Here is a 25085-nt window from a genome sequence, read left to right on the forward strand (position 1 = left end):
GAAAAAAAACCCCAAACAGATCCACTTCCAAAAAGTGGCTGTGAATTGCTGTAGTGTTAGCCAGCCACAGCAGCAGAGATGGTCAAGTCCTAAAGTCACGGTGCACAGCTCAGCCTGCGGGACGCCCTGCGGCAAGTTAATTTGTCTTGGCAGCAGCACAGCATTCCTTGTGCTGCCCTGCTCCCTCCAAAGAAAACTGCTTTCTGGGTATTTTCACCTCGGCTGCAGCAAGCGCAACGACGGTGCTGCTGGCTGACGCTGGCGTTTGCTGAAGATTTCTTATGTTGCACTTTTCCTGTTCGCTGTTTAAATTCAAGTTTATCAATCTTTCAAAAGGTACTGAACCATTTGAAGAACCGATGGGTACAAGTCTGGTTCCAAACAGTAGCGTCATTGGGGATTTGAACTCTTGCACTGTTCTGCACAAAGCAGGTATCTCCTGTGATTTAAAGAATTGCCCCCCTAATGACGAAACAGCTTGTTTAAACTGCAACTGCTTTGAAGATGTGGTTGCTTTTCCTTATCTAGAACGCAGAAGGCTGGAATTGGAAATGGTAAAGAACCTTGTACAGCTGGTTTTGTCTTTAAACTAAATTGAGAAGTGTGCAGGATCAAGATCCGCTGTAAGGCGTTGATTCTCTGCTGTCCTGGTGCTGGCTCTCAGCTGCTGTGAGGTTGGGAGAAGCAGCTCAGGCCTCATGTGGATGCTATAAGCGATGATATAACCATGGCCAGGAACTTTAAAGGAAATCTCTTTAAAGTTCTTTTAAATCCTCACAACAATGTATGAGCCATTTAATTGCATCTTTGGGTGGGGGGAGGGGGGGAAATCTGTGGGTTTTTTTCCCTGCGTGGAGGTCAGGAGAGAGGACCCGCAGAAATGGTGGAGAACGCCTTGTGCCAAGTGCCAGAACGGCAGGGCTGCAGCCACGTTATCAGCACCGGGAAGTTTGTTGTGTGATCAAAACAGCAGCGCTCAAACTGTAAACTTTGGGTTCCAGCAGTCCATAAATAGATTTCCAAAACATATCTATTGTCCAACAAGGAATTTATTTATCAACTGAAAAAATAACAAAACTTAAACCCCAAATCCCCTCTTGGCCAGCAGTGCAAACTAAACTGCTCTTTTGTATGTGTATGCCTGGGCATACCAAATAAGATAGAAACTTCTTTGAAGTTCATTTCAGTGCTGTATTTAAAAGAACCGTTTCCTTGCAGCAGGGTAGTGCTAAGAGAGGCTGGCTGTCCTGGCCAGAGCTGGGATGGAGTGCTGCCTGCTTGCTGGGCCAATGTCCTGCAGCATCGCCCCTGCCTCCTTTTGGTTTGTTATCTTTTTGTTCAGTTCTTTTTTTTTTTCTTTCTTTTTTTTTTTTTCCAATGAGTAAAGATTTGGAGAAGAAAAAAATACTGAGTCTAAAATGTTGCAGTATTTTCTGTAAACTTTTCTGCCCACTTTGGGATTAAAACTCCATTTTTGATGCAATTTGTTAGAAAGCGTCACCCGTCTCTACTGTTGGCAGCTTTGATGTGGTTTCTCTTGGCGTTACTGACATCATCCACTCTTAGATCTCAGAACAGTAAATTTAACTTCTGATGTATATTTAAGTGAGAGACAATACTGTTCATAATGCTAAACTACTCATTTTCGTAATGTTGTTCTCTGCACGTGCTCTGTTAAAAGCTTAATGTTTCATGATTGACTTGTAACTAGAAAGGAAGAGAATCTTGCTACACAAGGATATCTTAAAAAAAATAAGTCCGCTGGAATCGTCAGCTTCTAATGTTTCTCATGTGGATTTTGCACGCAGAAGATTACAGCTTGGTGGTGAGTCTTTGCTCAACCACTAGTAACTTGCCATAATGCTATTTCTGTCTCTAGAACAGACATTGAAAGCCAAAACAAAGTGAAAATAGGTTAATTTGGTTAAATGATTCCTTTCAATGTTATCTTAGGAACGTCAGCAAAAAGTATAACATTTCTGCTCACCTGAGTGATTTATCTGGTTTTCCCCCAAGAATGCCCTGAGAAGCACGAGTCAGCGTGTGCAGGCTGAGAAAGCGGGTGTGTATTTGTGGGGTGGGGGTAAAGCCACCTGTGAGCAAAGCTGCCTTTCACCAGGGCATCCTTGTTTCCTCGAGCAGGGCAGCGGTGAGCTCCACCAGGATGCAGCCCTTCCTCTTGGCAGTACCGACTTCTGCTGCTCCCCACCCCTTCTCCTTCCATCCCTCTGTCTCCATCCCACCTCTGCCCTTGGGATCTTCCCATCCGTCCATCCATTCTGCTCATTCCCATCCGTTCCCACCTGCAGCTTCTTTCCTTCCTTGCAGCTGTCTGCTCATCCCTATCCATGATTTCTCTGCTTTTGTGTCTATCCACATGTCCTTCTGCCTCTCCGGTGCTGGTCCCGTGGCCTCAGGACCCTGCCTCAGCAGCATTGCTCTCGGCTCCCTGGCTCCTGCACTGACTGTATGCATATTCCCGGTTCTTGGCTGGCGTGCTCTGCCCTGCAAAGTGTGTCAGGAGCACTCAGTATAAACAAGGATTTTTGTGTTTGCAAACTGTGGTTAGCTGCAGCTAACAGGCCAAAATAGCTTTAGACATGACAGTTGTTTGCGTAGGACGAGGTGTGGTATCTGGAAAGGCGCTGGCTGGTGTCTGTGCCCGGTTAGGCAACTGGGAGAGGTTTTTTTTTGGGAAGCAAGTGCTGGGTGTTGACAGGCACATCCTGAAGAAAGGCTTCTCGCTCCTTCCCAAACATGGGCAGCAGGAACCATCTTCCAGGCTCTTGTCCTGAGCAGAGCACATGACCTTTTGAGTAAGACAGAACACCCTGAAGAAGCAGCAGGCGTCTCTTGCTCTATTTTAGGCACTTCCCTCCCCGTGGTATTCTAGTGCCTGAGATTAATTGAAGTTTTCTAAATAAAATCCCACAAAATAATGCGATCTGGCAGCTCAGTGTCTTTTCTGCCCAGTGGTTGGTGCCATGTTTCTCTGGCGTATTTAATGCTCTTGTGTAAGTGCTTGTCACCGTGGTCAGAAGACTTGTCTGAGGAGCTGGGAGGAAGACATCACCTCTTAATCTTCCAACTCAGGGTTTTGTTTTTTTTTCCTTTGGCCAGAAAACTAGGGTTTCAAACTAACGTTACTCAGGCATCAATACCAGCTCCTTGCTTTTCTTTGCAATTGTTTAGAGAATTACCTCCTTTGACCACAGACAGACAGTGCGGCACGGAGACCAAAATGCCGTGCTTGGCTTCCGCACGGTTGCCTGTTCTGGCAGGAGAAATACATGTCCAGCTTTGCTAGCTGTTCATAAGCAAGCAGAGAGGGTTATCTGCTGTGATAACCCTTCAGAGCTGCAGTCCTGAACTTGGGATCCAGCTGTGTTACCCGTAGCTGAAAAAACAACCCAGAGACTCTCCTTACTCCAGAAAACTGGGAGAATGAGTGAAAATAGAGCAAAACAGGCTATCTGGCAGCGTACAGCAATGTGTTCTGCATATATATGTCCAAGAGGAAAACTGTATTTAAGTTCATCATATGAAATAATGGAAATAGAGGGTATCTGGAGGCATTTTCTTCATGTTGAAGAAGCATCTTAATGGCTAAGATAGTCCGGCTCCATCGGAGTGGGTGCTGCAGGAAAAGGGGACACGCAGAGGCTACCTCTGAAGGGGTTGCACTGCGACACCGAGCTGAGATATAGTGAGGAATGTGTGGATGGCTAGGAGGCAATCTAATAGTAAAAACAGAGGCCTCAGGAGAGTAAAATGCTAATTACTGTCGAACTTAGAGCTCTTGTTTTACATGGCAGAGTGTATAGTTTAATATTAGATTGGGAAAAAATTTGATTGTCTGTTTTTTCTTAAAAGTTCTGGGACATCTCAAAGTGTGTTCTCACTAAGCAGCAGATTTTGAACAAGTTGAGGACCTGAGACTGATGAAAACTAGCTGGATCTGTAATTTACAACTGGTGGGAAATGGTTAATTAAAATGTAACTAGTTTGGGGAAAAAACTTTCCTTTTATTCCCAGGTCAGTATGTTGCCTTAGATACTGACCACTGGCAGAGGAGTTTACAATTACAAAGACCTTTCCCTTATTTTAGTCCTACAGAATAGTTCATGAAGGAAATGCTTGGGTTGGTTTTTTTGGTTGTGGTTTTTTTTTTTTTTTTTCCTCTGAGCTGTATGACATGATGGAGAAAAACTTCCCCTGACTGCTCCCTCCTGCTGTGACCCCTGTTATTAAAGGCAAGCAAGGAAATCTCTTGCCACTGGATTCAAGTCTGTTTTTCTATACGGCCTGTAACATGAATTATTTCCTTGGGGTGGTATTAACTTGTCCATTTTTATTTATTTTTAGTCATGATGAAAATTAGGTAATGCCCAGCAATATCCTTCTGTTTAAGGGTACAAGGGTACTCGCTAATCGAGTTCAGCAGCTCCTCTGCCAACATGTTAGGAGGAATTATGTTGGCTCTGGAGAGCAGGGTCAGTCCCTTCGCACTACACTGAGCTAGACGCAGAGGGAGATCGATCTATCCAGGATTTTTAAAAACAAACCACCCCACCCAAGATCTAGTTTGATCTGGACTGGTTCCCTATCATGGATTCTTGCGCAGCCAGCAGCGATGGCTGCAAAGGAGCTGCTAAAGAACGAGTCAATGGATGCTTAAAGACTGCCAAGGCATGGCCGTCTCCTCCTTGGAGGAGCTCTGCTCTCCCAAACCGCACCCTTCCAGGGCAGCACTTTCCTGTGCTAAAACCTCACAGCCTCCCTCCGGCTTCTGGTGCAGCTCCGTGGCCCGTGGGTGCGGGGCTGTGCGAGCCGGGGGTGCAGGCACCATATTTGGCTCTCGGCTGGCTGTGCCCTGCCCTCGGCGCTGCTGCCGGGAGCTGCCTGTTTTCCCTTCGCCGTAAATGGAGAGGAGAGGCTGCGCAGGGAAACGGGGCCTGACCTGAATTAGAAGCAGTGCAACATCTGTATGAAGCACTGCTTTTGTTGCACTGAGCTAATTAGGTTAAAGCCAGTCCTTGGACTGGTTTTGTAGTGAAGGGAATAATTTGAAGAGAACAAGTTTCCCATAAAATCCCATTTTTTATTGTTTGCCAGGATGCGCATGGTTATAATTTCCTTTATGGTGGTAAAGTCATGCAGAGGAAGAACAGAGCATAAACAGAACATCTTTGTATCAGGAAGTCAATAATTCATATATGACAGTAATAAAAACCACCTTTCCTGTAAAAAAAGCCAGCACAGACTTTGCCGCACAGATCCTGCTTTTCATGTGGGTGCTGTGTGAGTACTCAGAGGAGGGGATGCATCAGGTGTGGGATCTCATCCAGCCCATGCAGTCAGTCCCCGAGACTCCTCCTTGAGATAAGCAAGAACGGGGGGGATGCGGGGTCACAGCTATCCAGAGACCATACCTGCCACCTCTGAAACCTGAAGCAGAGCAGGTTTTTTAATCCAAAAAACCACGAGCCAAAATTTTTGGGGGATCTTAGTGTTAATGATGACTTTATGAGATCTCTGTCGGGAAGTCCCTGCAGCGAGGTGCGTAGCCTATGTGAGGAGGACAAAAACCTGGACTCTGGGAAGGGTGGGCTTAGCCTGTGTTTCCAGGGGCGTGGAGGAAGCAGGTTGTACCTCAAATGTCCTTCCAGCCATCTTCACTGCACCCGAAAAAACAACATTCCCCCAAATTAATTGTCAGGGGTGGACAACACAGCCTCTGCAAGGGGACGGCTTGCACCTTTGCTTTCGCTTGGAGACCTTTAAGGTTCACATCACGCACAAGTGTACAGGGACAGCGTCTTTAGACTGTGGCCTGTTCAACTGTATAGGAGCCAAGTCAAGTCTCAGATATGACTCCTTAGAAGATACTTTTTTATTCTAAGAATTTTCTTACCGCTTCCATTTTCAACCTGTTTTGCACCCCCGTTTCTGCATTGAACCCTGGAATTGCATGATCATCGCAGAAAAAATTGACTGATTTTGTTTGCTTTCTCTCCCTCCCCTCCCTCTTTTGTGACAGATTAAAAAGCAGCAACAAGATGTGTTAGGTTTCTTGGAAGCCAACAAAATTGAATTTGAGGAAAAGGATATCGCCGCCAATGAGGAGAATCGGAAATGGATGCGCGAGAACGTGCCTGAAGACAGCCGGCCAGCAAGTGGGAACCCCCTGCCGCCCCGGCTCTTCAACGACAGCCGGTACCTCGGGGTAAGGGACGGCTCCAGGTCTCCATCTCTTCTCATCCCAGTCCTCTTACTCACTGCCATAGTCTCTGCTTCACTGTTGTGATCAGCAAGGAAGGACATGGCCAGCTGTACGTTCAAGCGTGCAAAGTGTCAGGGTGTGGAAGGTGTTAGACATTTACCCCTACTCTTGGGCTTTTAATGATAATTGGTTCTTGAATATTCCTGTTCTGGCATAGAGGAGAGATTAAAATTTGGACGTCCTGATTCTCAGATCATTGTGCTACTTACTACAAGGAGCCTACCACCACCTTGTAGTGTATATATTTTTTTTCCCTGTGATTTTTTTCCCTCTTATGGCTCTGAAAGTTTACAGGGCTTTTCAGTTCTCATGTTCACCATGATCGTGAGCTAACGCTTCACAGAAATCTGGCACTGTTGCAGCAACCTTATGTTCTGTAGCAAGTTCAGAGATCTATTCTGTCTACGTGGGGTTTGCCAATATGTGCAGATACCAGATCACTCTGTAGCTCTGTTCATCTTCCAAAATAAGCCCTCGTATGAAGTGATGTCTGCCATGACCATAAATCAGTTTTCTGAACCTTCCTGGGATCAGTTTTTGTGTATTGCTTGCAAAACGAAGGCTATTGCGGTCCACTTACTCTAGTGCCCTGAACAGATTAAAACTCATGTTGCAAATACAATCCCTACTTGTAATTATTTTAATGCTTGATCAAAAGTAAGTTGCCCTGCAGCACTTCTACTCAGCAGGCCATGCTTGAATGATTATTAGATTAACTTAATTTTATTTTTAAAACTTAATATCTTCTGAAAAGAGCTCACAGTGTGCATTCCTCTGGTGCTGTATGTTGGTTTCTAAGTCGCTTTGCAGTCTGGTTCTGACCTGCAAACTCCATAAGTCAGAACTTGCCAGTTCTGTACCTTTGCGAGGTAATTCTGTGGCTACTGAAAGAAATTATTCTCAATGTGCCAGGATTTTTTTTTCTTGCTTGTAATAAAAGCAGAACTTGAAACAATGTCCACAGTGAGCGAATGTATCACTTGGCTCTCAAAATTTTACTGACTGTGGTTGTGACATGGAAAACAGTTGGTTTAGAGCAACAAATGTAATGATCAATAGTTGTCTGGAGCTGAAACCTGAGAAAGGGCTAGTCACTGAGAGCTGAAAATCTCTGTTCAGTTACATCTCTTTAAAACCAACCAACCAAACAAAAAAACCAAAAAACAAACGAAAAAGAGGCAAATATTTCTCTACCAGTAGGAAGTCCAGTTGCAACAGTATCACCTTTCTCCCTTGGTGTCCGGGAGCTTTAGGGACGCAGGCAGATCGCTGTGCGGTTGTCCTTTATCAGTGAAATGCTGCCAAATTTCTGCTGCATTGCTGCAGCCGTGGAGCAGAACAGGGCTTTACTAGGCAGAGGCATGGGACAGGAAGAGAAAAAGCTGTACACACCTAGATCTGGATGCTTGCTTTTCAGAGATGCTTCTCATGTGTCCCCAACTGCACCCCACAACAGTTCTGAATACAGTGATTTTGGGGAGAGGTATGTAGGATGCTTCAGAGCAGTTCTTGCTATAGGTTTATTTCATCCCGAAAATTTTGGTTGATGTCACTTTGAACTTTTGAATTTCAGTCAATTCATGTAGCTGGATTCAGATTACTACAGTTCAGCTTTCAGGAAGGTAAAAGTGAATTCTGTGCCCACACAGTTGAACCTTTTTATGTCTTTATCTGATCCATGTGAAGCATGAATTTCCCTGTTTGTTTCATCTGATGCAGCATAACTGGCAGAGGAATGAGCAAATTGACTTTTATTGGCCTGTGCACGGCAGAAAGGCTGTAACTGTAGATGCTGTGCAAGTTGGCATGAACCCTGCTCCTTAGTCACAGGCATTCCTTTCCTGGGAGATGCTATGAAGCAGACTGACGGACTATGCACTAGCCAGATAAACAACCCCTTTGTTATCAAGCAGCCCCAGTACTGTCAACAGAAAGGCTTCAGGGAGGATTTAACATAATCATACACATTTTTTTCAAACTAGCACCCAAATGCTTCGTGTAGAATAATTTGACATTCTTGATCTCTAGGCTGTTCGACTGCTCTGTTCCCTTCTGTTCCAGCTGCAACAGCCTCTTCTGAGAGCTGCCCCTGCTCTGAACGCAGTGCTATTTTCAAACAGCGTTTGCTATTTTTTAGGCTTCTGCCTCCCAGACAGACAGGCATGCAAAGTAGTGTGCCCTTAATGGCAGCTCTCTCCCTGCCTTCAGCCAGAGACTGAGACTGCTCCGAGCTCCTGCCTTGCCTTGGGTTTCTAAGCCAGGATTCCTGCATCAAAACGTTTCCCAGTAAAGCTGGGTGAAGCTGGTTCTGTTGCTTTGGTTAAAAAGGGAGAGAAGAAAAGTCATAGGACAGATATGTGCTGAGTTTGGAAATCGGAGGGAGGGAAGTATGTGGTAACTCGGACAACGGTGGACTTGCACAAACCTTCTGCGTTCGTTTGGTCAGTGTTTGGCAACTGCTCTTGCTGTGCCACACTGTGGGCTTTTTGCTTGCTCTTTCCTGACTTAAGCAGACAACTAAGCTGTATTGTTTGTACTCTGTACGGCACTGTATTCTGCCTCAGATATAAAAAAGGGCAGAGAAGGAAGTAAGCATTGGTATTTCTTTTATTACCTCATTGTTTTTACCTTAATTTTCCTGGGAGGTGGCTGTGTGCATATGTAGGGCAACTGTAGTGCACTATGAGTACAATGAACAGTGCCACCTGATTGCCTTTGCTTGCGTAGACTAATCGTTAATGGAAAACATGATGGGAAAGGATGTACTCTTAGTTTACAGGTTTAAATTTAACTTTTAACAGGTTTAAGAGTTAATGTCCGTAGTCGCATGGTTACCATTGTCAACCAGTAATTAGCAATGACACCCAGGGACATCAGGGTTTCTGATGACAAGGTGTGGGCTCAGACATCCGTGCCAGACCAGTGACAACTACCACCTTGCTATGGAGGCTGTCCTTCCGGGAAAGGCGGAAGCACCTCACAGCAGCATCTTGTTGCTACAGATACTGAAATTCCCAGCTTGTCACTTTTCAGACATTATGATTTCTTTGGCATCAGTGGTAATGATAAATATCTGAGGTGATGCTCTGAATTTTGCAGTTGGCCAGAGGAAGCAGTTTGCTCAGTGCAGGTTGGGTAACACACCAAACTGAGTTGTGATTATCTCTGATGATTCTGTCTTTTGTTTCCACGCCCTCCCTGACTCCTGTGAAGGACTACGAAGCTTTCTTTGAAGCTCGAGAGAACAACGCGGTATATGCGTTCTTAGGCTTGACTGCGCCACCTGGTTCAAAGGTAGGTGGGTACATTTCTCACAGTAAACCACAACCTGTATTTTACAAGTTGTTCTTTTCTGCTCATAGTAGGATCTTTTATGTGTTCTGTGGCTGCCCCAGTCACTCTGCCTGCTGGTCTGATACTTGGTCTCCAGAGACTAACTTTCAGGCTTCAACATCAGAGCAACATGCTGTTGTTACGTGCTGGTTTATTTGGAGGATGCTGTGTTCCCCGGAGGCATCTTCCTCCCCCTTCTTCTACCAGAAAAACTCAGTGTTCAGTACAGATGCTCTTTTGGTACCCTCACTGCAGAGCCACCCTGCTCTTTTTTAGTGAAAGAGTAGTTAATATTTGCACTGAAGAATGCACAAGAAATCCAGATGAAAAAAGCTGTCACAAAACCAAAGAATTAATTCAGTGAAAAAAATTTATGTGAAGTTTTGATGAGATTTCTGTACTAGAAAATACCTTGAAACCAGTCACTGCTTTTGAAATAATGTGGTCTTGCTTCAGAGTAATTTTTTTCCTCCAGCTTGTTATCTGAAGCCTTGTTTTGCTTTGCCAATTACAAACTGGGTTGCTGCTTTGCGGATGCAATGGGCTGGAATCCTCCTTTTGATTTTGATAGGGTAGGACAAGCCTACTTTATACGTTTCACTTGACAGCAGCAGGATCCTCCAGGTCACTTCCAGCTTTCTTGTTCCAGTGGATAAACACGCCATTTCCTTTCAGCTTTATTCATGTAAGAGTTGAAGGTCGTGCTCTGCACATCACTAAGAGACCTAATTTTAAAGGTGGATGATGATCCATCAGTATTAAGCATTACAAGTTGTGGGTCAGACTAAAGCAGTTTTGGGAGCCAAACTAATTTCCAGCGGTAGCTCCACTACTGTGAACGGTGTAGCGAGGAAAAACTCTGCCTCGTGCAGAGAACGGCAGAGAGCAAAACCTGTGATGTGTGCCCCAGCGTCATGCGTCGCCGGCGTCAGGAGGCCAGCTGCACTCAGTGCGATAGTCATGTAAATCTTATTTAAGTTTCTTAGAACATCTGCACAGTGCTGCACAAAAGAGTGTGCAGGATGGAGCCAAGGAGTGAGAAGGCAGCCCTGAGACCATGGGACGCAGGAAAGCCCGTGCGTTTCCCCTCACGGCCGAGATCTGGTACTGGAAAGCAGTTGCTGCTGTGATGAATCAGGTCAGCTGTCTCTGTAACATCTGTGAACATCGCTTCTTACTTAACCTGCCAGATTGCAGAAGCAGTCTGCATGGCTACTAGTTGCTCTGATTCTGTGCTCACATAAGGAAAAGGTGAGTTTTAAAAAGCAGAAGCATAACGCGGTTGTACTCTGCTGAATTTTTGCTTGCTACAGCTTGGAGAGGCGTGTTTGAGCTGATGAAGATAACCTTAGCATAAGTGACCTTGTACCCAGTGCATTCTGCTCTTGGTCTGACTTTTTGTGTCCGTCCCACAATTACATGATGTCAAATCAAGCTGATTGCCTGCGGCTGAGGAGGAAAAACTGATTTGTAGAAGCTGAAATTGGCATTTACAGCATAGCTGCATGTAGCTTGGATATAATAAAGCAGTTAACGACACTGCGCCTGCGTATGTTGCTACATAAAATTGAAGGAGTCTAGGATCAACCTGTGTGCAGTTGCAAGAGAGGACCGTGACAGAAAACCTCCATTAAATGTCACCGTGAGAGATTTGGAAAGTTGTTTGACTCTGAACACAAAGTTCCAATATTAATGCTAAACAAGAGGGGCTCCAAAGTGAGCACGGGAAACGCAAGTAACGGTTTACGGACCCCTGGTGGTTTGGTTTGTGCTTTGGGCACAAGTAGACCTACAAACCCTGGGAAAGGTCGGCGTTCAAGTTAAGTATCCCCACTTCAAGCAATAAGGGTTTTAGAGAGAGGATTTCATGAGTTTAAAGGGTGTGATTAGTTGTTTAAGGACTGAGAGCATGCTCAGTAAGGGGCCTCGAGGGAGAAATAAGGAAAACCATGAAAGAGGGATACTGTCAGATCTGAAAAGCTGAGCCTTTTCCAGGTAACTCGCAGGACCACACCCAAGGAAGTGGAGTTTGACCTTCAAGACAAATAGGTTTGCATGCTCTCTGAGTTATTTGTAGCTCCTTTCCTGGAGTTGAGAGAAATACCTCTCCAGCTTACCGCTGCCTGTTTTGAAGATAAGTACTTTGTCCTGCGTTTTCTGGAAAGAAAAAAAAAAAAAAACAAAACCAAAACCTAGATGTCACTTCTGTAGTGCCCGTGACTGGTTAATGGAGTTGTTACAAAGCCAAGGGAACCATCTCTTGTTTCATACCCTTCAAAGAATCACTTGTCTGTTAGAGAGTATCAAACATCCTTTTTCCCCCCCCGGGGCTTTGTAGTTCTTTTTAATGTTTCCTTCGTTTTTCACCTGCCTTTTCTGCTGTGAACTAATATGATGCCCTCACATGAGCAGCATGGCTGCGCAGTGACATCCTGGCTCCGCTCTTTGACCTGCGACGTGCAGCCAGAGGAGCTGAGCGCAGTCCGGGAGCGCGGCAGACCTGAGCCAGCGGTCTGAGCAAGGCTGTTCCCACGCCCCTGAGTTGAAAGGCAGCATGATGCGATGCGCTTGGGCAGATAGCCAGGAAAACCAGAGTGATCCACCATGTCTAAGATAACGGAGACATGCCTTGTACTTACAGGCTTCTCGGAAATTCCCTTCTTAGTCCTTCCTCCTCTTGTTTTTTATTTGTTTAGCATACTGGCTCATGTTAACAATGATATTGTTGAGTCTGTTATCTTCAGTATTTCCACACAGTCACCAAAGCAAACAACTCCATTGCATAAAAGTTGAGTTTAGCAGATGTCGAACTTTTTCCTTTAAAGTAAACCACACTGTGCACCCTGAAGTGCTGTAGTGAGAGAACTGTGACTGTTCATCTTTGTGTAGGCCATGTGGCTGCTAACAGGTAATTGATCTCCAGTCAAAGGTACACTTGTAGAAACCATCTTGAGAAAAAAATTCCTTTTGCATTTCTTCTGTTGTCATTCTGTTCCCATTTGTGACCATGTTACAAAGGCTGACAGAAGACTGAAAAATGGGAGCCCTGAGCATGGAGAGCAGGGGGTAGGCAGGAGTGGTTCCCAAGGAGCGTGTCCCCGCTGGCTTGCGTCCCCCCGCAGCGGGGAGCTGGGATTACTCAGCAGTGCGGGTGCCAGGACAGACCTGCTGCCAGCACCGGGACGGAGCTCACGTCTGCGTCTTCTGCTGGAGCAGCTCCGAGCTGTGGCTGAAGGACTCACAGGCTGCTCTGATCGCCCTTCTGGAAGGCAAAAGTTAAATGCTGGCTTTTGGTCATTCAGAAAACAAATTATGTATCTCCCAAGACCTCTTTTTTTTGAATGCGGAAACTTAGTAAGAATTCTTTTTCCATCTAACCATAGTTCTTCAAATAGTCTTTGATCTCTAAATAGTTCTTGTGTCCTAACATGAACGAGGGATAACTCATTATATCTGATCTTTTGTTTTAAACTTTTATGGTCAAAACTGGCTGTGGGCACGGGTTGGAATATTCCTGCAAGTCCTACTTGAGCTAGCTCAGAACTGGAGTTAAAGCCAGCACCGCATGGGACTTGTTTTATAAGGTCATCCTAGGCAGTGGGGACTCTTTTCTTGAGTGGGTTCAGTGCTGCTGAATTCTTAATCGCATATTGCTACAGTTTTTGTTACGTCATATACTAATGCAGGTATGTGTAAGTTGTCGCCTTTCATGAAGTACTAATATGTGTAATTCTGTTCTTTTTCAGGAAGCTGAAGCACTGGCCAAGCAGCAAGCGTGAATTTCAACTGCCTTAAATGTTCTGTAAAGGGAATTTCCACAGCTTTTTATAAAATAGTACAATTGTGTCTGCTTCAAGAAATGTAGATGTGATTTCTAACATTTGATTGGTGCTTGCAGCATTCACCGTACGTCATACAAATTTGAACACAAGATGAAAATGTGAACATAAAGGTAGAGAGCAGAGGGTGTATTATTACAAAGTTGGAAGCATAGGAAACTGAAGCAATTAGACAGGAATGATTTTCACATAGTTTAAGCTGTCTTGGCAATTCATCCGTTTTGTGTAAACTTAAAGAAACTATTTTAGTACTAATAACACAGATGGGGTTATACCTAGAGATCCAACTATTTAAAATACGGAAAACAGCATCTAAAACCTTGTCAGATACTAACTTTAGTGCCTGAGTTGCCTCAGAAATGTTACTGAATTACACAGTAATTTTTCAGTGTCTCTTCTGGTTTCAGATGAAATTGTAGGTGGTATTGTGTAGTATAGCCATTGTAGTCACTTTTGAAAGTTGTGTTTGTTCTTTTGTAGAATGGATATTTAAGATTTGTATTGTAACACACTGTACAGATGATAAAAGAAAAAAAATTGCCATGTATTTCTCATTTAAGTGATCCGTGTGGGCTCTTTTGACAAAGAAAAAGGGATCTGGGCAATGGACAGCCTTTCCATTGGCAAGTTCATCACACAGCTGCCTAAGCATGACTTGACTACATGTCTGTGTGCAAGAGTCAGTGCCCCTCAGCGGAGTATGCGCTAATTCCCAAGCACCGTTGCAAATAAGCCAAAACGGCCAGAAATGGCATTTCCTTACCTTTGTAAGGGTGAAAGCCTTTAATGTATTTCTCTACAAAAATACCAGTTCACACTGCTTATAGCATTAGGCATCTTATTGCATGTTCAAGTAGTCATTAGATTCATATAGTATTTTTTCAAACAAGGAAGTAAATGTTTGAATAGCAAGAACTATTGTAATTAATCAAGACTTTTTTTTTTTTAAGGTTTAAAAACTTATTTCCATTGTTACTGCCGTATCGCGAAGCTATTACAGGAATTGTGCATCTATTAAAGTGTCTTGCAGTGGTGAATTTACCATGTGCAATATTAACCTGTGTGTTCTCCCAGCGCTCCTGAGATGGTCTTTATGTCTTGGCCATATTCTTTCAAAAATATAAATACTTTCCAAAATGGTTTACAGTTCATAGTTTTGAAGTCTGAAATTAGAAACAGGATAAAAGTAAGAACTTAGGTTTCCAAAGATGCAGTAATTAAGTATTTCCCCCACCAACACTTCTTTGGGGCTTTTGTTCCGTTCACTGCAACTGATGATTTTGGCAAGGTCTGTTAAAAGAGGAGCGCAGCTACTTGCTCTGGTTGGAGAGCAGCTCTGCTTCGAGAGAGCTCATGTTGAAACTCCCACACGCATCCGAGTGAGCAGGAGCCGAGTTAGTTAAAATGACACTTAATTAATCTTTTATCTTTTCTGATTTGTGGGCCTGGGAGTCAGTTTGAAGCGGATGCTTACAAAAGCGTCAAAAGACATAGGGATAGATTAATGTTGCCTTACCTTCAAGATTAACACACGCATTTTGTGCTTTTTCATTAACAGGCTTTATCAATAATTACTGAAATTTTGTGAAATTTATTTTTAAGATATTTTGGGGATGGTAGGTAGGTTATGTTTTAAATCCAGAGTCCAATTCTTCTTGTTCACTATGATTTCATCTTTCTGAACTGAGGTGATTTTTCTTTCTTAATACTGGCATAATCTTTACATCTAAACTAGTGGTCGAGTTTTTTGAGAAAATAGGTAAGAATACCAAGTGAAATCTTGTGAAGAAAGTGGAATTTGACACACAAGTCACTATACTCACACCAATTTGCTGTGTTTCCTGTGTAAGGAAAGTACGGTGTAAGTTTTGTGAATTACAGTCATTATTTTGGAGAAGCTGTAATTGAAAGTTGCTGCCAAATTCTGTCAGTTCAGCGACCCAAAACATTCTGAAACGAGGTCACTCTCCGACGGTCAAGAAAATTGCCAAGTTTAAGAAAGCAAAGTCGCTTCCCCCGTCTGGTCCCCCGCCCTTGCCATATGGTAGCGTTCAAACCATATCAGCATTCCTAAGAAAGCTCTGTTGAGACAGACTGAATTATTTCTTTGTCCGGGGAACAAGGCACCAACACAAACGGAAAAAATACCGAAAATTTCTCTTTGTTGTGGGGCTGCGTGGAAAACTTGCCTTCATTTTGATGCAGATATATTGCATGAATTTAGGAGTGCTAGGAATTTGTTGCCTATAGGCTATTTTTCCATTTCCTATACGTGTGTTAGGTTAATGATGGGCGCAGGAACTGAACTTGTTCATTTTTTTTTTTCCTATGTAGAAGGCAGACATTGAGGATTTAACCTGTATATTAACCATTCCTGTATCATTCCAATAAAATTCTTTTAGAATGCTTTCTCACACGATTGACTTCTTTGCATGTTTTGTTCACGGTTTGAAGTGGTCCTATAAGTTGAAAGAAGCAGAGTTTTCAAGTGAAAACACTGGTTTATTTTAAAAGTACGGGATCTCTACAACAGAGTGAATGTAACGCATCCACAGCTGCTGCGTGTGAAGTCTCTTGGGTCAGATCTCTCACCTGTTGCAGCTAATGGGTTTTACTTACTTAGGATACGCCTACACAGAAGAGTCTTTGGAGGGGTTGGAGGTTTGAGGAGAACGTGGAATACGCTTCCTTGTTAACCTGCTTTCCCCAAGGCAGTTACAAATGGAAAGTGGACAGGACAAATCAGCTTCACTCTGTGCCTGCAAAGCTTGCCAAACACTCTCAGTTGCCTTTTTTTTTTTTTTTTTTGCAATGTGTAATTAATTAGCTTTATGCTGCTCACAGCAGGGGAACTGTGTCATTTAATATCTGTGTTGCCAGAGGGCGGTGTAGGATAAATTTTTAAACTGAAACTATTCACTTTTACTTTCCCTGTTTGCCTGGTAGATCCAGCAGGTACACTCTTTTAAGCTTTACATGCCCAAGTTTTGCACCAGCTAGAAGATGCCTTCTCGGCTGCAAAACTGCGCTAGGGCTTGCCCTGATCCCAGACTTCAGTTCACGTGGTCTAAAGGAAACCAGTAACTCAATCCTTTAAAGAATGGTTGGCGGGAAGGCTGCTGCTTCCCATTTATAGGATCAACGTTTTTCTGTCTGAACAGCTAAAGCACAACAGAGAGCTGTAGTTACACTGATGTCTTCATGGTGTTTATTGCTTGTCTCTCACGCTTACTTGCCCCTTAAAAAGTGGTCCATAATGTAAGATAAAGGACTTCCGATGCCATTTGTAACTATAATGAATCACATTTATTTTCCACATGTATACGCTTTGCTTGTATAACCCAGAAAAATCTCTGGTTTTCTTGTTTGTTTATAAAAAGTCTTAAAATATCAAACTGTTACTCATTCATGTAAAGCTCAGTACAAATTGTTTTCAAAAATCTGTTTAAAAACCAAACTGCATGTTTGCATATGTTTACTTGCTGTTTCAGGTTACAATGGTGTGCACTGCAAAAATAAACTTTTCTACCAATTAATGTGGGATTTTATTAATTTCTCATTAAATATTTTTAACCTGTATGTCACGGAACATTCTGTAAAGTCTGATGATATCATTCAGCTCACGTTGCACGGATTTCAAAGACCAGGAATGTCTTGCAATACAAATTTGAGGCGTGCATCGTGGAGATAGGTGCCAGCTAGCCCCTTACGGCAGAGACTTTGTTCAGAGTCAGTTCAGGTTAACTTCACGCAGACTGAGCCCAGAACGGGTTAACCTGAGGTACGGCTGCAGTCAGAAGTACATGAGTAAATGTGTGGCTCCTGACCAGCTCAATTACTGGTAAAAGACTGCATATATATATATATTAATATATATATACACATACACACACAGAGTATATAAAGATCTGTGTTTTGGTTTTCTTTTTTTTTTTTTTTTTTTAACATGAGAAAAAGGTATTGGCTTGTCCTGTGCACTCAGGCCCACAAATTGAGAAATGCAAGAAATAAGACTTACCAAGAACAATGTAATTAAGTTTTGGGTTTTGGTGTTTTTTTTTTTTTTAAGGACTAATTTAAAGCCATTAATGTAATAGATTCAGACTGATAAGTAACCTGTGTTAAGAACTTTATCAGACTTCATCTCTTCTGTGTTTTCCCTGTGATGGTAAGAGAATTTTAATAGCCAATTTAAAAAGAAACTGAGACAACTCATTACCTGGGAACAAACCAGTAAGGTTTCCTGACAGTGTTTTCCTGACTTAGTGTTTTCCTCCTTTGCCAGTCTTTTGCTTTTTCAGGGTTTTTTGTGATGTGTGACACTGCCTAGAGAGAGGCGTTCTGTGTTCACACTCTGATGTCGAGCTGATTCGAGATGTAAGGGGGATACAAGGCATTTACTCATTGCTTGTAGCCCATTGCACAGCTGAGTACTGGCATTGCGTTTCTGCCGCATTTTCTTTCCCTTTCTCACAGAGACCACGACAGCACCTGCACTTGTTCTGGAAACGGATTACACTTGGCATAGAAAAAAGCTGATACGTGAAGTCCACCTGAATAGATGAGGCAGCACTACCTACACAAAATAACCCCACTCTACAAAGAAATAATTACCCAGTAATTATCTTTTAATGAGTTTCCTGCAGAAGTATTCTGTGATTTGTCCATGTCATGTGATCTTGGTAGAATATTTTAGGCTAAAAAGTTTATTATTAACAATTTTGAACTCTATTGGTAAACTTTTGGAGAAGCTTTGGGAAGCGCAAAAGGATTCTAAAAGTCAACTTCGGGTGATGAAGTAGAAATCGCTCACACTGCAGGATGTGAGCGCTGTACCCTGAGCATTCAAAGCACGCAACACACGTGCTGTATTCATGAAGTGCCAAAACTGGTCCTTTATACGGTAATTATTTCTCTCACGGGTTTGTCTATCGAAGACATCTTCAGCAACTTGGAGACAACTTCATTTACAGTTGTTTGCTGTAACAACCGACTAGGGAGGGCAGGGCCGCCGCCCCTCCAGCCCTCACCGACCGACACGCCGGCTAACTCCTCCCGCAGCCCGTTAACGCCCAGCCCCGAGAGCGGCCTGCCTGTGCCTCACCGGCCGTGCGGGAGGGCTGGAGGCAACCGAGGGCTCGCCCCGACCCCCGGGTCCGCTCCCACCGCCGTACCGGACCTTAATGGCGCCCAACGTCCCCTCACCGGCCGCCGCCTCGCGCCGTTGCCGCGGCAACCAACCGCCGCACAGCGACTGAGGCGAGCCTGCCTCGCCTTCCCCATTGGCCGTTCCTCTTGTCAGTCAGCGTCAAAACACGCCCCCTGCGGTACTTCGGCTTTGCGGCCTGAGGAGGCCCCGGGTGCCGCCGGGACGGGGTCGGTCGGTCCCAACCGACCGACCCCGTCCCGGCGGCACCCGGGCCGCGCTTCAGCCTTGTCCCTTCAGCGTTGGGGTTCAGCCCCGGGCACCTGAGAGCTCTGGGTGTCCGTTCTGGGTCGCGGGGTGAGCTCTGCTCTGTTCCTCACCGCTCGCCTTTGGTTCCCTGTGGCCTCCCCCTGTCAGCCGCTGCGTAGCGAAATTGGGCTTCCTTATGATTAAAAAGTACTTTGGCTTCCCAGATACGTGAGTGCCCTTCAGCTGCAAAAAGACCCGTATGGGGGGGGGGAAACAGTCAATGTAGTCAACTTCTATTTTTATATGCATGCAAAATATGTCTTCTGGACTGAAATAAGGGGTTCTGTTTACATGCTGCTATAGTTAATGTAATATGATAATTGTTCATGGTAATATGCAATGCTGTGATGTTTATTTTTTCTATATATGAATGATCTAGTTAAATTTATTTTTCTTTATATGTTCTGCTTGAAGTTTAGCCTCGGGATTCAGACATACATCTCTTGCTGACGGCTGCTTCTAGCTGCGGTCTGTTTTCAGCTTCTGAAACAACTTTGGTTCTATCTTACTCTATTTTTATAAATATGAGAGGTTTTTTGATAAGATCTTATTGACAGAAAGGTATTAATTTCCTTGAATACTGATTCATTTGACACCTGAATACAACTGAAATGAAAGGTGACTTGTTTTTAATCGTTCAAAACTAATTACCTAACTTGATTTCTTCCTCTCCCTTTCTCTCTCCTGGTTACTTTTGTGTTTTGTTGGAACTGCAGTACAAAACCCAGGGCAGCAGCTGGCACGAATTACAAGCTCAGTGGAGGAGCCAAGGATTAAAACTACGTGGAATTTGAACCATGAGGTTCCTGCGAGGTTTGATTGCCTCCGAGACTGGGGGTAGGAGTACTCTATTGAAGTCACAACCACATCTGCCGTGGCAGAAATTAGGCCTGTAAGATGATTAAAAATAATTTTAAATGGCCTTTAAATATGAAGTGAGCTTTATATAAATTCAGTGGGAATAAAAAAAACTTTCATTCTGCCTCTGTAAAAACTGAAGTCTTTTGTGAAATAGAGGTAAGAAGCAGCAAAGAGGAATAATTTTAAAGAGACTCCATTGGACCTATATGGTCATAGTTACTTCAAACCTTACGTTGATTCATTTCTAAGGTGCATCATTACTTTACTGCCAAAACATGTTGAATGGTGATTTGCAATCAATATGTTGCTGTAACATTAATCTTTGCACTCTAGTTTTATTTTACATGTGTGTCTTGCTCCTGTTGTTAACACTAAACAGAGTCTATTTAAGAGCTTTAGTCTAATACTTGGATGGGAGTCAGCTTCTGATTTTTTTATCTTCTGAGAAAAATGAAATTTGGAAAAGGTCTCGGCAGAAAACTCTTCAAGCTGTCTATGGACTGGATCTAGTGCTGGGGGAGTGGTGTGACTTGGTGCACGAGCTCGGCTTCAGCCTGTGCGAGAAGGACATACTAAAAACACTGCGGGGGCACCTCTGACCTGCCATTGAGACAGGTAATTTTTAAGTCCAAAGAAAGTGCTTTATGGTCAATGAGCGACACGATTTTCACAGCTGCCTGATGGCTGCTGCTTTCAGAGAGCAAATTCCCGTATTTGCGTTTTATAGACAAGTGATACTTCATTGGTGTCTTGATGAAAAGAAGTTATCAACTTCTTCCCCACCAGAAGCAGGTCACAAGACTTTAAATTTAGCTGTTTATTTCAAAAGGGGAAATGGTGTAAATAACATCGCCCTGTAAGTCAGGTGGGTGATAGAACAAAACTGAACTTATGTACATGGAAGTGTTTGGTGGAATGCGGTTTCAATTTTGAACAGCCTGGTGAAGTGCAGGCACCCGGATCGTTTAGTAGTCTTTGGTTTTAAATGATGCATTATGGCAGTTAGCAGCTCATCAGCATTGCACCACAGTCAGAAATCTCTCAATTCATTTTTTTTAACATCCTCTTTTAGATCTCCTGTCGCTTTGTTATCAAAAACCACATACTTTTCCAGTGGGATCACTTCTGTTTTAAAAGGAAAAAAAGAGGAACTAAATCATGTGTATGTCTTTTTTTTTTTTTTTCCACACAGCAGTGAAGAAAGAGTATGTAAGAATCCGTTCTCTTGCAGCAGCAGCAGTAGGAGAGTTCTGGGCTATGTGATTATCCGCCTCTCTTACCCTACTAGGATTGGTAAGTCTGGGCTTTTTGTACTTTTTTTTTTTTTCCCCCCCCTTATGCTTTGTTCCAGAATGCAGGCACCATTTACTTTATTTGAAAGAGAGCAGTTTTCCTAAGATTACCCTATTTTAGCTCTTGGAGTCACACTATAAGCATTTTCAAAGCAATACAGCAAAATTTTTAAGTATGTAAGGATCTGGGTACCTGTGTCCTGATTTTCAGAAGCACATGAGGCATGCAGCATTCCAGATTCTATTGACTGTTCAGCAAGATTTAGACTGCCAAGTATTCATGTCTCTTTCAAAAATGGCACTTGGTTTCCTAAGTTCCTTAAGTGCTTAAGAAAATGCTGTCCTGCTTTTTTGCATATGTAAATGATTCTGTAGATAAATAGTTATGCTAATGTAGCCAGGAGAAGGCATGGTGTACAGCCTTTCTCATCTGCTTTGGTCTCACTTGCAGGCAATTCCAGTGTTTACTTTAGTTTCAGGGCAATTGCAAACAGTGCAATTTAAGCTCAAAAAGACCCCTGAAAAAAGAAAAAAAAGCAGACACTTGTACTGTGGCAATGTGTAAAATTAGGAGGGAGGTTGAAAATTTCCATCTCTCAAGTAATTGGAGATTTAGAGTGGCTTTCTGGAAGGACTACTGGGATTGAAAAAAAGTGACCCAGTGTATCAAGTTTAATTGCAGAACAAATAAGCCAGAGTATGTGGTTTGGTTGCTGATAGTTAGAAGCAAATGAGTAGAGTGAGGAGGATCTTTCTGGTTATGTATCAAATATCATAGTAAATTTGCAGAGGTTTTGTTTGTTTGCAGAGCTGTCTGTCCAGTGACTTGCAAGGTATTACTACTGGTGTAAATTGCCAGCACTGTGGAAAGTATTGAGCCTTAATTGTCCATGATCTAAGTAGAGGTTTTGGTGTATTTCAAATGGCCTGCCAGTATGTCACATTCTTTGGGAGATTTACTATGTACTCTTCAGTAAAATGCCTCATCCCTTGCCTCTCCCCACTATTCCAAACCATGAACACACTAGAGGTGTGTGAAGGTACTTGGAATATGCGGAGATTAAAAAGACATCTGAAGAACAGAGGGATTTTTCTTGTGTTCATCTTTCCTGTTTATCCTTAACAGGAGTGGTGATGACCTTTTCCTTAGTAACTTTAGGACAGGAAAGATTCCCTTTGGTTTTAACAGTAGGTGAATTGAAAAAGAATGATAAGGAATCATTAAACAGAGTAGATTATTGTGAGACATATTGGCTAGCTTTTAATTATTCATGTGCACTTAGTAAAACTGTGGAGCCTATAGGTACATAAATGTACTATTCATCACTATTGAGGAAGACAAATTAACTATTTATATCTTTAAAATCATCATCAAGAGAGACTCTAAAAACATTGTACAGGTGAACTGCATTTTGGATGCAGTCCTGAAGAACTCTCAGCATCTTTTGAAGCTCCTTGGCACCTCACAGGAAAGCCCAGGCCAGTTCAGAATCAGCCTCTAAGTCTGAATTTGATCTTGATTTCCATCTTATGTCACCTCTTTAGCTCTTAGAAATTGTTGTCTTTCAATAGAAAAAGGTTGATTTGCAACTGGTGGGAGTAATATAGACAAGTCAAATAACTTTGCTGATTTTTACAGCTCATAAGTATAATCTATCTCAACTAGCCAAACAGAAGTGATATTACAGATGAAGAACTCAGTTAATGCCCTTCCTATATCTTCAGAATTATTTTTGTTGACATGGTATAGAAGTTAAAATTGTAGAAAAGCATGCAGTTTACTGTTGACTAAAAATAAATATTCTAGAGAAAAAGAAAAATCACAGTCTTAATAAAAACCGAACAATGCACTTTTTGTAACTATTCCTCTTTGTCCAAATAAGTTTGAAATGCTCTGCCTGTCTCCCTTTCGTTTGCAGGACCACATGGAACTCTGATTAGACTGTTACCACACTTGTCATCATGTTGGCAGAAGGCATCTTAACTAGACTCATATATAAGGAAAGCTGTCATCAAGATAAGCCTCGCAAATCACATGCATCCAGAAAGGATAAAGAGGGAATCTGGAGACAGAAACTTGTAGACAACCCCAAAATTAAAGGCTTTGCTGATGGACATGAGAAGCAGGATGAGATCTCTGCTAAAAGCAGCAAAGTGGAACACAGGAGCAGTCCTCAATGGCGATCTGTGAAAGAGTTACCTGCAAAAGATCAGAAAATGCTTGCTGAAGGAACAGTATCACTAGCTCTACGTATCCCCAAAAGAGAACAAACTACGAAACAGATGGATTTGTATAGATCCTGGTCGTGCAACAGCATTTATCAAAACTATCCTGATTTACACATTGGAGGAGACCGTGTGGGGGACCACACGTGTGATTCGGGTTGTGTTTTGGACCACGTGTGTGATGAACTTCCTGATGGCCCTGTTCTGCTGTCCATAGATATTCCTCTAGGTCAGTCCCCTCTGTGTGAGCATCCCGAGAAGCCGGGTATGAAGTCCCTGTCTGGAGATGAAGCTGGAGAAAGGAGTATCATGCTCTGTGAGGAGCCTCTCTCAAACTCCATGCTCAACAAGTACATGGAGACAAAAGTGGCAGAGCTCTATAAACAGTTTTTTGAAGAAAACTTGACCAGGTGTGGTTCTGTAAGAAACTTCCTCACTTGCAGTTTGATGAGGAGTAACCTGAATCAGCTAAGCTTCCAGATATCTCAGGAGCAGAATATAGAAACATCAAAAGCCAGAGAAGTGCTCTTGCACTCGTTAGCTTTGTTTAGTTTGCGCAACACTACCAACAGAAATAGCTCTGAATTTAGTACTCCAAGCTTACAAATCTCAAACCCAGCATGTGTGTGAGAGCTGCAGGATGCGGTTTATATCGTGACTGATGTACTTGGCTGAAGAGATGAATACGGTTCAGATATGAATATTTCCCTCTAAGGATTAGATCGGGAAATGGAAACATTTACACACTACAGACTTTCTCAAATAAATATTTTAAGGCTTAAACCATGCTTTGTCTACTGTACTTATTAGCAGAGGAAGTAAAGGTAACTTTTGTTTCTTCTAATACAGAATTTGATATGAATTTCTCTCTAAAATGCTAGTCAACAGTATTTTTATAATGTATACGTCCTCTTTCTAAGACGCTCTATGAGTAACTGCAATCATGTACCATCAGATTTACTCCTGCAAGAAAAATTGATCAAGAGGTGTCTTGGCAGAACTTTGCTGTAAGAGACTGAGCCAGCCAGCCCGTGAGTGAGAGAGTCACATTGTCCTCACTGGACTTTGGATTGGGCTATATAGCCCAAGTTTTGGACATTCACGTTTGAATTTTGCTCCTGCAAACTTTGGTATCAGTGACTGAAAAAATATTTGTCTGGTTTGAAAATCTTGTCAGCAGATGGAGGTGTTGCGGACTCTGGATTATTTTGTGTGTATTATCATACATAGGAAATATATCAACATGATATATGAATGAAGATGCTAATATTTTTGTGTGTGTATGTTTGCACTGCAGAGATGGAGTATGTTACAATGAAAATCTTGGCGAAATAGTTCGTCAAGGTTGTAAAAGTATCTAATTTTCTGTGTAAAAAAAAAAAAAAAAATCCTTTGAAATAAATCCTTACCTCTTTGAAATCCACTCAGAATTCTGTCAGTATGTTGTTATTTTATGTTCCATCTGCATTTTTAGTAAATGGACTCTGCCTTTATTTCCTTGGAAAGGAAGCACCTGCACCCTCAGCAAGCTGAGACGACTGCAACTTTCCTGAAAAGGTAGTGCAAACTTTCTTCATCTTCGTTTGGAAACGTAGATGCAGATTTTGTTACGGAAGTTTTGTTATTTAGCTTTCAAACCTATTTTCTTCCTTACCTGTTACTACTTCTCAGTAAGTATTTCAACTGGAAATTAATCGCTGTGTCACATTGTAAATTGATAAATGAATTAGACTGTTACCTGGTGTACAGAAGTTTTCTTCTAGTAAGTAAACCTCTTTACTTGAGCTATGACTGAG

The 25085-nt window shown here is 42.7% G+C and overlaps 2 protein-coding genes across 9 annotated transcripts in view; both read left to right on the top strand.

The window, feature by feature from the left end:
* SH3BGRL (SH3 domain binding glutamate rich protein like) overlaps positions 1-15871 on the top strand; it is a 35821-nt gene extending 19950 nt beyond the window's left edge. The window contains exons 2-4 of the mRNA XM_054839193.1: positions 6041-6226; positions 9497-9577; positions 13363-15871. Of these exons, the coding sequence (XP_054695168.1) occupies positions 6041-6226; positions 9497-9577; positions 13363-13395 (300 nt within the window). The 3' untranslated portion in view covers positions 13396-15871. The remainder of the gene's footprint in view (positions 1-6040; positions 6227-9496; positions 9578-13362) is intronic.
* A 2981-nt stretch (positions 15872-18852) lies between these two features.
* LOC129211913 (TLR adapter interacting with SLC15A4 on the lysosome-like) lies at positions 18853-24712 on the top strand. Of its 8 annotated transcripts, XR_008579006.1 has the most exons (6): positions 18853-19078; positions 19627-19802; positions 20218-20386; positions 20964-21064; positions 22983-24113; positions 24245-24712. XR_008579006.1 is itself a non-coding variant. In XM_054839697.1 (5 exons), the coding sequence occupies exon 5, from the start codon at positions 23026-23028 to the stop codon at positions 23917-23919; it is 894 nt and encodes a 297-aa protein (XP_054695672.1). In that variant the 5' UTR covers positions 18853-19078; positions 19627-19802; positions 20218-20386; positions 20964-21064; positions 22983-23025; the 3' UTR covers positions 23920-24712. The 8 variants fall into 8 exon arrangements, 7 of the variants coding, with proteins under 7 accessions (XP_054695672.1, XP_054695677.1, XP_054695674.1 ...); XM_054839697.1 differs by having other exon boundaries at positions 22983-24712; XM_054839702.1 differs by having other exon boundaries at positions 20967-21064; positions 22983-24712.
* The last annotated feature ends 373 nt before the right edge of the window (positions 24713-25085 follow it).

Source organism: Grus americana, chromosome 12, assembly GCF_028858705.1.
Source record: "Grus americana isolate bGruAme1 chromosome 12, bGruAme1.mat, whole genome shotgun sequence".
In the NCBI taxonomy this organism is placed as follows: domain Eukaryota; kingdom Metazoa; phylum Chordata; class Aves; order Gruiformes; family Gruidae; genus Grus; species Grus americana.